Source organism: Euprymna scolopes, chromosome 15 (assembly GCF_053919585.1).
Source record: "Euprymna scolopes isolate OS-2025 chromosome 15, ASM5391958v1, whole genome shotgun sequence".
NCBI classification, from domain to species: domain Eukaryota; kingdom Metazoa; phylum Mollusca; class Cephalopoda; order Sepiida; family Sepiolidae; genus Euprymna; species Euprymna scolopes.
The window spans coordinates 89,125,224-89,138,167 of NC_136496.1; the positions used below are offsets into that span (position 1 = coordinate 89,125,224).

General features: G+C 35.1%; 1 protein-coding gene across 1 annotated transcript; it reads left to right on the plus strand.

Moving 5' to 3' along the window:
- The first annotated feature begins 6,359 nt into the window (after positions 1-6,359).
- Positions 6,360-12,108, plus strand: LOC145293973 (uncharacterized). Its single transcript, XM_080140856.1, has one exon. It carries the CDS (start codon positions 6,435-6,437, stop codon positions 11,547-11,549), a length of 5,115 nt encoding a protein of 1,704 aa, XP_079996982.1. The 5' UTR covers positions 6,360-6,434; the 3' UTR covers positions 11,550-12,108.
- The last annotated feature ends 836 nt before the right edge of the window (positions 12,109-12,944 follow it).

Sequence of the window (12,944 nt, forward strand, 5' to 3'; positions counted from 1 at the left end):
CGAAAAAGGCCAGACTTCTTACAACTTGAAAAGATACAAGATTAGGCAGTGGATTACTGTTACTCGTTGAACAGCGCTAGCGGTGTCAGAAATTTCGTGAAAATAGCGAATAATTCCACCCCATCTTTCCAAGCTTATAACTCCTCGAAAAATGCAATTCAAGCCCTAATTTTTTTTTTCAATTAAAGGAGCAAGGACCAAGATTTCATTAAAAAAAAGAAAAAAAAACGTGTTTTTTTTTAAAAAGGTTTTAAACTTCGGACTTTACAGGTAAAATTCTATAAGAACACTATGTTTTTTTTGTTTTAAATTTGAATATATTATGTATTGACCTTTTCTCTTCAATTTGTGAGTAAATAATTATGTACTCATCGGGTTCTAAATTAATTATTATTAGACATTTACAAAATGGGAGGCGTGAATTATTCGACCCCCTGTCTTTCCAAGCTTATAACTCCTCGAAAAATGTAATTCAAGCCCTAATTTTTTTTTCAATTAAAGGAGCAATGACAAAGGTTCCATTAAAAAAAAAAGAAAAAACAAATAACGTGGTTTAAAAAAAAAAGGTTTTAAACTTCAAACTTTACAGGTAAAATTCTAAAAGAACACTATGTTTTTTTTTTTAAATTTGAATATATTATGTATTGACCTTTTCTCTTCAATTTGTGAGTAAATAATTATGTACTCATCGGGTTACTAAATTAAGTATTTATTTTTTAATTGACACTTAAAACTTGGAATGGGGGGGTTCGTGAATTAAAAAAAAAACGTTTGTCTAAAATATTATATTCGATTTATTGGAAAGAACATAAAATTTCACATTGACCCTGAAAATATCGTAAAAATAGAATCAATAGAAAAATTTTGATAGATTTTTAAAATTGAAAAATTGAAAAATATTGAGTTTAAAAATTGAAAAATATTGACTTCGGAAAATTCCTTACCGTTTAAAAAAAAAAAAATATTTCTATTACTTTTAAAACAACTGTCATAGTTTATTTTGGAAGTATAATCCATAAAGAAAATAAATAACCCACTTTTAACAGAGAAATTGCGAGATTTTTATATTGTATTCGCAGTTTCGTGTTAGGGGTGTCAAAAATTCCTACAAAAATTCTGATACCGCTAGAACAGCGCACCGGAAAGTTATAATGAGGCGATTAATTCAAAAAATCACCACGAATGGGAAGAAGCTATGATATCCGAATTGAAAGCTTTATCTGAAAATAACACATACGAAATAGTGGCAAAACCAACAGATAAAAATATAATTTCTTCACGCTGGGGTTTTTCCAAAAAAATAACAGCTTCTGGCAGTGAAACTTTTAAAGCAAGATTTGCAAAAGCTTTTTCACAAATTTCTGGAGTTGAATATTTTGCAACATTTTCACCAACGACAAATTTAACGACAATTAGAATTTTATTACAACTTGCCGCTCAATACAATTTAAAAATACATCAAATGGATGTAAAAATTGCTTATTTAAATGCTCCGATTTACTGTGAAATCTATATTTACCCCCCCTCCGAGGGATTTAAAATGAAAAATAAAAATTGCGTATGGAAATTGCATAAATCGTTATATGGACTAAAACAAAGTGTACACAATTATAATTTAACCCATAATTATTTAATAGAACAGGAATTCAAGCAATGTCCCGTAGACGTGTGCATGTATACCAAAAATATAGGTAATAAATTGTTGATTTTGGTTCTTTTGGGTCGACGATATATTACTCGCCTCAAACTGTGACAACACGTTAAAAGATGTTAAGAATAAATTAAATAAAAAAATTAAAATGACCGATCTTGGACGACTGTCATGGTTCCTCGGTATAAAATTTACCGGTGAAAATGAAACTATAACTATGAACCAATCACGATACATTTAAAAAATTCTGCTCAAGTTCGGAATGCAAGATTGCAAACCGCGTTCAACTCCCGTCGAAATGGACATAAATAAAAAATATAGGGACCGAAATAAAATCCAGAGATAATCGAATATAAAGGGAAATGGTAGGCAGCCTCATTTACTTGATGACCGCAACTAGGCCTGACATATGTTACACTGTAACAAAGCTATCTCAAAACTTATCGAAACCGACAATACGGGACCTGAATCATGCAAAACAAAGCCTTTGTTACCTAAAAGGAACCAAGAAACAATCTTTAATATTTAAAAAGTCTACATATCCTCTAAATTTAGAAGGATTTTCAGATTCAGATTGGGGTAACTCTGAGGATAGAAAAAGTATAACGGCGTATTGTTTTAGACTGTCAAAGACTGGACCTATGATCTCTTGGAAAACTAAAAATCAACAAATTGTTGCCCTTTCTACTTGTGAAGCAGAATATGTGGCCCTAACCCATTCCACACAGGAGGCAATTTTTCTGAACACCCTTCTAAAATCTATTTAAAACCTGATCTAAGTAAAAAAAAAACCTATAGAAATTCATTGTGACAATCAGAGCAGTATCTTATTAGCAAATAATTCTATGATTCATCAAAGGTCGAAGCATATTGATATCCGATATCATTTTTTATACTCTTACTTATGTGACGTCTGAAAATAATATAGCGGACATTTTCACTAAACCTATAAAAAGAATAAAATTAAAACATTTTATAACTGAACTTTTTGGAATCTAATTATGAATAAATCTCTTTTCAGAAACCCCAAAAGAGAAGCATGAACATCAAAATCACACCAAAATTTTTTTTTTAAATTGTAAATTGTCCCGAGCACAACGTTAAACTGCGATCATTTCTAACTTACTAACCAAACTAACCAACTAATACCTAACAATGTTTCCAATTTTTGTTAAAAAAAAGTCACTTGTTAAAAACATATGTAAATTTCCTTTTTGTCAAATAATTTCTTTTGTATCTTTTTTTGGCAAACATTTATTAAAAACAAAAATGTATATTTGTAAATTTTTATGCATATGTTTATATATATTTGAAAAGTGTTTATTTTTATATGTATAAAAAATGGCTTCTTTTTGCACACATTATACCAATATATTACCAATTTCTTTTGACGAATGCGAATGAAGACAAATCCCCCCAAAACAAAAATAAACTAATTGTTTTATTGGTTTATTTTTATTTGTTCATTTATTTGCTTATTTTTATTTATTTATTTATTTTATTTTTCTTTCCTTTTCTCAATTCAAACCAAAATTGAATCCGAAAGGATTTTTCCATTATATAAAAAGGGGAGGGGGTGTAAACAGTTTTTGACTACTATTTGGGGTATGAGACCAGTGGATCGCCAATCATTTTTATAACCACCAGCTGTGCTAAACAACTAATGAAAACCTTCCAAAGTTAGTATAATAATTGTCGAATTTTGGATGCAATCAGTTCGCCGCTAAATACGTCACGGACCGCATTTGATTCTTGGCCGCCATCTTGGTTACTGCCAATTACAGTCAGGATCTGATCTGAACTACGCCGCCATCTTTGTTCAACATAATGTCACAACACTTAACAGATGGAAAGAGCATTGCAGCAGTTTATGCAGATGTATATGATGGCTCCTACTCCGAACACATCTATGGGACACTCGCCTGCAGAAAAAATATTTGCAAGAAAAATCTAATCCGTTTTCAATAAACTCATTCCACGGCAAGAGAAGTTCAAGAAAACCTGCCCATCCCATAAGAAATATTTTTATCCTAATGATAAAATCTTTTTCAAGACCTACAAAAAACAACATTGTATTCTGGGAATTAGGCACTATCAAACAAAGAATTGGCGAACTGGTCTATATCGTTCAGAGACCTAAAAACACCCACAAACGTTATATGAGGACATGTCGTTTGAATGGATCTGACGAATCACCACAAAATACCTGCCAAGACCCGATCAACCTAATATTCGATCACTTTGGTTTAAACACGCTCGGGAAGAAAAAGAAAATTAAAGCAACCACTCGACGTAAATCCCTAGAGATAAACTATTACGCTTTATTTCCCCTTTCTTTTTCCTTTTCTTTTAAAAAAAAAAAAGAAAACTCTTGGAAAGTTGGTCTTGTGAAACCGAAATTACCCATAATTGACACCACCGGATAGTAAGCTCCGCTTACCCTTTATCCTATCCTTGTAACCCTTTCTTAATAGATCTTCCTTTCATCTGTCTTCCGTGTTTTCCATCCGTGGTCCCAACTTTGGGTACAAATACTAAAGCAAAATCAATCGGTTGAAGATTTTCTTTATTATAATTCCGTTTTTGAAGTTTTAATGGACTAATGAATATCGTAATTTATTCAATTTTATTTTTCATCATCAATTTCTCACATATATATATAATTTACTATCCACAGACATATATATTTCATCCTTTCAGAATCCATATTTGGATGCAACTGTTCCGCTTGTCGCATGATTCGAACCTAGAGACAATTAACCTTTTAATTTAAATCCAAACATTTCAATCGCTACGGCCGTTGTAACAACTACGCGCGCTGCAGAAAAATACGGTCGATTGTGATTTATCAACGTGAACATATCGTAAGCCTCTATTCGACACATCCAATTGATCAAATCTCGCATTTACCTTTAATTCAGAGACTTAATTTTATTTCTATTAAAGAGCCCATATATATATATATATATATATATATATATATATATATATATATATATATATATATATATGTGTGTGTGTGTGTGTGTGTGTGTGTGTGTGTGTAAGCAATAACTATAACTAGTATAGTATGGAGGTATATAAGCAATAACTATAACTAGTATAGTATGGAGGTATATAAGCAATAACTATAACTAGTGTAAAATTTTAATATTTTTCATTCTTCAGGTGGCATGGTTTTAGTTGCGCCCCTTAAATGTTATAGTTTACAAAATAATAAAAATAATACTGTACATTACTCACCCTGTTATCTAGAATGCATATTCTATAATTTATAATGATTAATTTAATAGATTATTATATGGACAGTAACACTCAAGCAATGGCCATCAAGTTTTAATTGAACATAATACACCTCCCATGATCAATTTGATTAGTATTTAATTATACGGCACAGTCACTGTGGCTGCCGCCAGATTCATCTTTTCTTAGGATAGATGGGTTTGGTATTCTGGCCCTTTAATGCCGAATATCAAAGCCTAATAGACCTTGGCTAAATCGGTCACCGTAAAATAGGCCCTTAAGATGAGGTCAAAAAAGATAGGAAAAATATCGTTCTAGTTAGAATAATATCGTAAAAGTGGTATAAATATATTGAAATAAAATAAATAATTATTCATTTGTGTTATATTTATCTTAAAAAGCAAAATAAGATAGGTGATCCTACTTCCGGGTAGTGATTCGGTCCCAGGCGAAGTGATATCACAGAAAGGATGCCAAGCCCTTTCTGAAATTAGACCCTGGAGAGAACAGGTCGCTTCGCTTCGTCGTCCATCCATCGTTCGGTCAGTTCAAATGTAATAGCAGTTATTTCTTTTTTCTTTAGCCCATAAAAGTGCCAACGAGGTAAGAATCTAAAATCTTTACTTATTTTATTGGTCATGATTCACGTATTAGGTGGTATGTAGCCTTGTTTTTAATAAGATCGTTCGGCGGTTACATTTCTCATTCCACGTGAAAAAGTCTTGAAAAAAACCTTTTTTGTATCGCATGTGTCTGATGTCGCCGTCATGTCCTTTTCTTTGTATTTTATTTGTTTTCATTTTATTTTTGTAAAATATACAATTTTGTACATTTTGTATTGTATTTATGTCAACTGTTTTTATTTATTTGTATTGCAGTTTTCACAGCTGCATATGTACAAGTATATAGTTATTCTAAACATAATCAAATCAGTTGTTACTTTTCTCACGCAGGAGGCTAAAGGAATCACAGTGAAAACGCGTTGCTTCAAAATTGCCACGTGTGTGAGACGACCAGGATATTTTTGAAGACTCATTTCGAGCATTTAGTATTTAATTATACGGCATAGTCACACTGACCCACCGGTTCCTGCTAGTACATCAAAGTAAAGTGACACTAAGCCTGGACAGTACCAGGGGTGACCATTTAGGAATACCAGGTGCTGTACGTACTTTCTGTTTCTCGACATTGTTTCGAATCACCCTGGACTTCAATGTGCCACTAAAATCAGGCAGTGCCGACTCACGAGCGGTGCGGTTGAGAAATTCGCAGCCTTTGCTTAACAATTACACGAGCAACCAATTTTACAGAGTGTATCCATTGTCTCACCAGACTGAATGGAAGACGTGAGATATGTTTATTTGATTATTAAATATATAATTTATTACGTCACACTAGTTCTAGCAACTATCATTCATCATTTATGACGTTATCAATTTTCATGTAAATATTGACGATCACTTTGATGTGACACAAGGTTAATTCAACAAATGTAGAGATATCAGTTACTCAGACGCACGCAACATAACAAGCAAGCAAAATGCACAAAGTTTTATTAGTATATGGTATTATACCTCGAACATTTTCTTCTTTCTCATATTCTTCGTTATTTTTATTATTGACCTTATTAATACTGAGATTTGGTGTTGCAAATTTCCAGACTTATAAACTGGTGTTGGACTCTAAAAAATCCCCACCTGCATCTATCCCAACTGATCCGAGAAATCTAATTTATTCTGTGCCTCTTAACCAGCTGACCAGTCGTCCAATTGTTGCATACATTAAAGACAGCAGAGGCAAAATCGTGGTCTCACTTAATAACAACATAAGAGCGTACGCCACAACTATGGACAAAAATCAAAAGAGTCCTGCAGACTCGGACAGCTGGCGGGATTCAGGCGGAAAGCTTTGTCAATGGACTAATCCCGACGAAGATTGGCCCGCAAGGCTTAATAGAAAATTGTACTCAACCACGTGCGGATCAAGTTTACGCGGAACCACTTTGATAGCAAAGATTTTCAGAGGAAAGATAATTTTAGATTGGTTAATGCACGTCCACCCGAATCAAACATTGCCCGCAAATAAAAGGTTTATAAGAATTGAAATTCCAGATTTGAAACTCTCCACCGACACAAATCTTTTCGAAATTAACGAACAAGCGTGGACTCTAAATATCACGAAACAACCACCCAGGAATATTACTGCAAATACTGGATTTGATATCACGGCCGAAATTCTAAACAGAAAAGGGAATCCACTGACAGAGGGATTAGATTCCGTTGCGTTCGTTGAACTAACCGTCAGTTACAATCAGAAAAAGTTTCGCAAATTATTTGGAAAAGAACTTGTCTTAAAAAGTAGTCGTATTCATTTAAGTGGGCCGTTAGTTACGATATATAAAGCAACTGGAGATTTAGTCATTCGCCAAAGGGCTTCCGCAGGCAAGGTTTCTTTTACGGATGTCCGGATTATAGAGTCTGTATCTGATTTACGATTAAACTTGACAATGTTTATGTCAAAAGATCCCTTTGCAAGAATTCCTAACTGTGAAAAATGTTATTCCGATTCAAACTACAGATTTACAACTGATACAATTGTCACATTCCAAATACCTCCAGCAAGTGTACTGAATGATATACCATCTATGACATTTACCAATAGTATTGATATTGTTCCACAAGCGTTCGCCAAACTAAAATTTACCAGCAATTATGTGGGAACAGGTAAGATGGCAATAACTCGCAATTTTCCGATCCCAGGACCTTTAACTATCGAAATAGACGACAAAAATGGCAACCGAATCTTTTCTGGTCCTGATTCAAAATTGATATTGGAAGTGAAAACGATTCCAGCAAACGTGTGTCTTTCGAGTGATTTATCTGTTCTTACTCACGAAGGTGTTGCTACATTCAATGGGTCCATATGTGACATTATAAGTTCAGTGTTTCTAGTCTTTTATTCAAAAAGAAATCCAGCAGTGAGTGTGAGATCACAAGAAATTTCCGTTGATGGCAATGTACAGATTGCACATTTTGACCATTTCGAATTTACAGAAACCGAAAGGAAGATATCACCACATATAAATTCGTTTATTCACTTTGCCATCAATGACCTCAATAATGACGTAATAAATGGCGGATTAACACAGTTTAACATGACACTGTCCATTACTACAGTTGATACGGGAAATTCTGTGGAAAATATTATAATTAAGTATAACCTCATTCGCGAACAGGAACAACGCAGTCCGAACCGTACGATCCGCGTTGTCATACTTTCTGGGGATTCAGAGAGGAGCACGACGTTTATCAGGGAGATATTTCAGCAACAAACACCACAGATTTCATTAGATGAAAAACTTGATATATACACAGGTTTTTCTCTGTTCAACAGAGTCTGTTGGAACTGGAGACAGATATATAAATATTTTATTAACTTATGCGTGACTAGTTACTGGACGCGTCTGATTGTCTTGAGAACCTCAAATGTTGATGTGGCGCCTATATTTAAACAATATGCTCGAACTCATCACATCAATCTCACTTACGTGGTAGTCGATAGCGGACATTTGTATTTGGCGAATAGAGCTTTCTATATCGATAGCAGTTTAGGCGACTTCATAAAGAAGTTGAAAGCTACAGAAGTAAAAGTCATCGCTTGTTTTGCCGACCACACGCAGATTCCAATTATACTTCGTATCGCTTATGAACAGGGTCTATCCTCCAGGCATGGTTATCAGTGGATATTTGTCAGCGAATCAGCGCGGGGATATCCTTTCAAAAATACATATTCATATCATATCTTTCCAGAAGTATCTAAATATTATGGGGGAGCAATCCTGTTTATGGATACATACAACACAAGTTTCATGCATACCAAAGACTGGGAAAGGGTTCTGAGATACTATTTCACGGCGGATAGATCATTCAACATCGGATTAAAAGCTGTGTATCCTAATGAAGATACAAGTGCTCGAATGGCGTTAGGTTATGATGCCATCTGGTTATATGCTGTAGCTTTGAAGAACATCGTTTCCAAAAGTCTTACAGCAACAACAGAAATGATCACTAAAGAATTAAGAAACGTCAAAATTGAAGGTCTCTCAGGTACTTTAAAGCTAAACAAAGACGGTGATAGGGAAAGATTTACGGCAAATATTCGAATAATCGATGCCAGTAAATATAACGAAAGCATAGGAAATGTTGCCCCATTATATAAATATATTATGGATACTTTCGATAACAGATACATCGAATATATATATGAGGGTTATAAAGACACACCTTATCTTAATATGACAATCTTATCGACCGAGATCCCTCTGGCACCAGTGTATAATATCCGTAGATTTAGGTCAAAAGCAGGGAGAGTGAGCAAAGATGATCTTCAATTTATCAAATACCTTGATGAATCACTGCACCCGGAAGTTATGTACCGCATGGAAAGAGTACTTCCTCCCTTCACTTGCCAAACTCCTTGTGGTAAACATCGGTCTATCTACAATGTGAACAGTTTCGAGAGGGGAACGTGCCAATCAATGAATAATTGTAGCTGCAGTAAAGGATACTTAGGTCTTCTTTGCCAGTATATATCATGCAATTGTAAATACGGTAATTGTTACTCCCCGGATCAATGCATTTGTCACAAAGGATATACTGGTAAAGAATGCCATATTCCTATTTGCGTTGGTGGCTGCAATAACGGCAAGTGCGTGAGACCTGATAAGTGCAAGTGTTTCCAACCCTATTGGGTCGGTAAATTATGCGATACACACCTAATGGAGATAATCGTGCCTTTAATTATAAACTTTATTCTGTTCATATATTTGGGTTACTTATTTTTCATTTTCTTTCGGAGACGTATTGAACATATGGCTGCACTTTCTAATGTGGAATGGATAGTAGATTGGAAAGATATAAAACGGATACCCAAAAATCCCACCTTGTTTGATAGCATGAGATTTAGTAATACCAGTGGAGCGTTGACAAATGATATCTACTATTGGAATAAACGAAATTGGATTCTGCGGAAAATAAATTCGAACACAATTAACCAAGATGACGCGAATGTTCGCCTTGAGATGGCGGAATTGATTAATTTAAATCACCAAAACTTAATCACATTCGGCGGAGCATGTATCGTTTACCCCAATGTATGCTTGCTTGTAGAAATAGCCCAAAAAGGAGGCTTGAGTGAAGTTTTACTCAACGATGAAATAAAACTGGATTGGAACTTCCGTTTCTCGTTTCTGAAAGACATTTGCCGAGGAATGAATTTTCTGCACACGAAGACCAAAATTGGTTCACATGGTCGCCTCAAATCATCCAATTGTCTCCTGGATAACCGCTGGTGCATTAGAATATCAGGCTTTGGAGCACCGACGATTCGCTATGGACCTTACTTAATAGAAAAGAACGAAACGGAAAAGTCAAATCAATACTATGCAATGCAAGAAGAACTGCTTTGGACAGCGCCAGAAATACTGAAAACAGCCTCATGCCTCGATGATGTCAAAATGGGCACCAAAGAAGGTGACGTATATTCATTTGGGATCATCGCATCGGAGATCGCTACACGAGACATTCCATTCGCATATGAACGATGTTATCTATCTACTTGTACGTTGATCGACCTCATCGTTAACCGAGATGACCCTTTGCTCTCAAATGATCTAAAAATTTGGCAATCACTTGAGAAGGACATGGATATAGTGCGCCCATATATTCATGACGACTGCCTCACCGGAACAATGACAGTGAAATTAAAATTTAAGAAAATGCTTAACGATATATGGTCTAACGATCCGTTTGAGAGGATGACATTTCAAAGAATAACTACGGTGCTATACAATTTATTTCCAATTCGAGGAGAATTAATGGACAATTTGATACATATGCTAGAATCGTATTCGAAGAATCTTGAACGGATTGTCTTGGAGAGAACTGACGCGCTTGAAGCAGAAAAAACAAAGGTGGAAAACATTGTGAGCCGAATGCTGCCGAAAACCGTAATCGAAGAGTTGAAGTACGGTAACAAGATTGATCCAGAACAGTTTGAATGCGCCACCGTTTACTACAGCGACATTGTTGGCTTTACAACGATCGCAAAGAATATCCAGCCTATGCAAGTTGTGGATCTTTTGAACGATTTGTATATCCTGTTTGACAGTATCCTCGCAAAGTACGATGTCTACAAAGTGGAGACCATCGGAGATGCTTACGTGGTATCAAGCGGAGTTCCAAGCTTGAACGGCAACTTACACGCTGGAGAAATTGCCACAGCATCTTTAGACATTATGTCCGCGGTCATGAGGATGGAAACTCCTCAGCTAGCCAATTTTAAATTGCAACTACGATTAGGCATACACACAGGCGCTGTAGTTGCTGGCGTTGTTGGTCTCACAATGCCACGCTATATTTTATTCGGGGAGACGATGCAAATAGCTTCCACCATGGAGTCGACCTCAAGGCCAATGCATATTCAAATTACTGATTATACTGTTAAAGTACTTAAGCAACTCGGGGGTTACTTCACAAAATATCGCCGGAATATGACTGTTTTGGGGAAAAACATTGACACTTACTTTTTAATTGGGAAAAGCAATTATACAAAACCACTGCCAGAGTTTATCGAAGATGAAAAGCAGGATAAATGAACGATGTAACGATACTTTAAGCAGACAAACACTTCCATACCCTTGAAGTACATCTCTTTAAATTGTATTATTTGCATTATTCGGGCTATTGTTCTGATCGTTAATACTGTAGTTGAATAAAGTGTTAGGATCAGTATCGAAGGTTTTCTAGATCGATTTTTCGATAAGTGCCACGTGAAGTAGTCATCACCACTGATGTAGAAATCTAATAATCTCAGCGAATGCTACTCTGATGTCTGTCTGTCTGTGTCACTCATGTCTTTAGTTCGAAATTTAAGTTAAAAAGTAAATAATTAGTTAAGGTAATATAATTCTCTCTATCCTGAATCGATTCTCTCCATATATAGCCTTGAAGAAACTCAGCGAACGTCTTCGTGTGTTATTCTTTTTATTGAGAAGAAGCGACGATAAAGAGAATAAGAACCCCGTATAAACACGCCACGTATGTATAAAGATGTTTATTTTATTGAAAATGTTACAATATTAGTCGAATAAAGTTTGTAGATGCAAAGCATTAAAATAGAAAGTTGCATTGTCATTAAGGAGACGAACACCTGGCTCTAGAATTCCATTTTTCTTAATTTGGCTTATTTGTATTATTCGGACACATTTTGAATAATGTATAGTAATGTTTTTTTCAATAACATCCGTTTTTACATTGTAATCATATCACCCTCACCACCTATTGCATATTGTTACTTATGGATTTTAAGTCGCCTTCCTCGTTGCATTACTTTTTTGGTGACTCTAGAATGATTTATATGCTGAAGTATGCAGGGAGAAAATGCGGTATTATGGTGTTTGAATGATATTAGCCGTGTAGAGATGAGAACTCCCATCCACTGGCTATCTCGGTTATGAATAGTGTAACAGTTCTTTCATATAAAAGCCATCTTTGAGTAAGCTAAAGCAGATTGTGGCTGACCAAATGTCGGGCTTCTCACTGGCAAAGGATAACAGCCGAAAACTTCCCTGCTAGGCGTATGGTGAAGTCATGAATAAGAACTTAATTAATAAATAATCAATCAATAAATCAATAAACTAGTATAACTTGAATTGTATGTGGAGGCATTTTAACTCCGCCAGATTAAAACTAGGTCACCTTCTAATACAAAGAAAAGATAACTCTACCCCCTCCAAATATATCGTCAAACATCTGCCTGATAAACGGCGATAAATAAGATAAATGAGTGTGTTAATAATAAAGCGTCTGATGGCTAATTAGATAACTCAGCACAACTTAAATATATAAAAACACGCAGTAACATCAATTTCAATTGCCTGACGAATCTTCATGGGAGCGAAACGCGCAAAATTCTGTGTAGCTTAATTGCCATATATATTTTCAAAACTTACTCTGACAGGCATGCGCGAAAGCACTTGAGAATGGTGTGT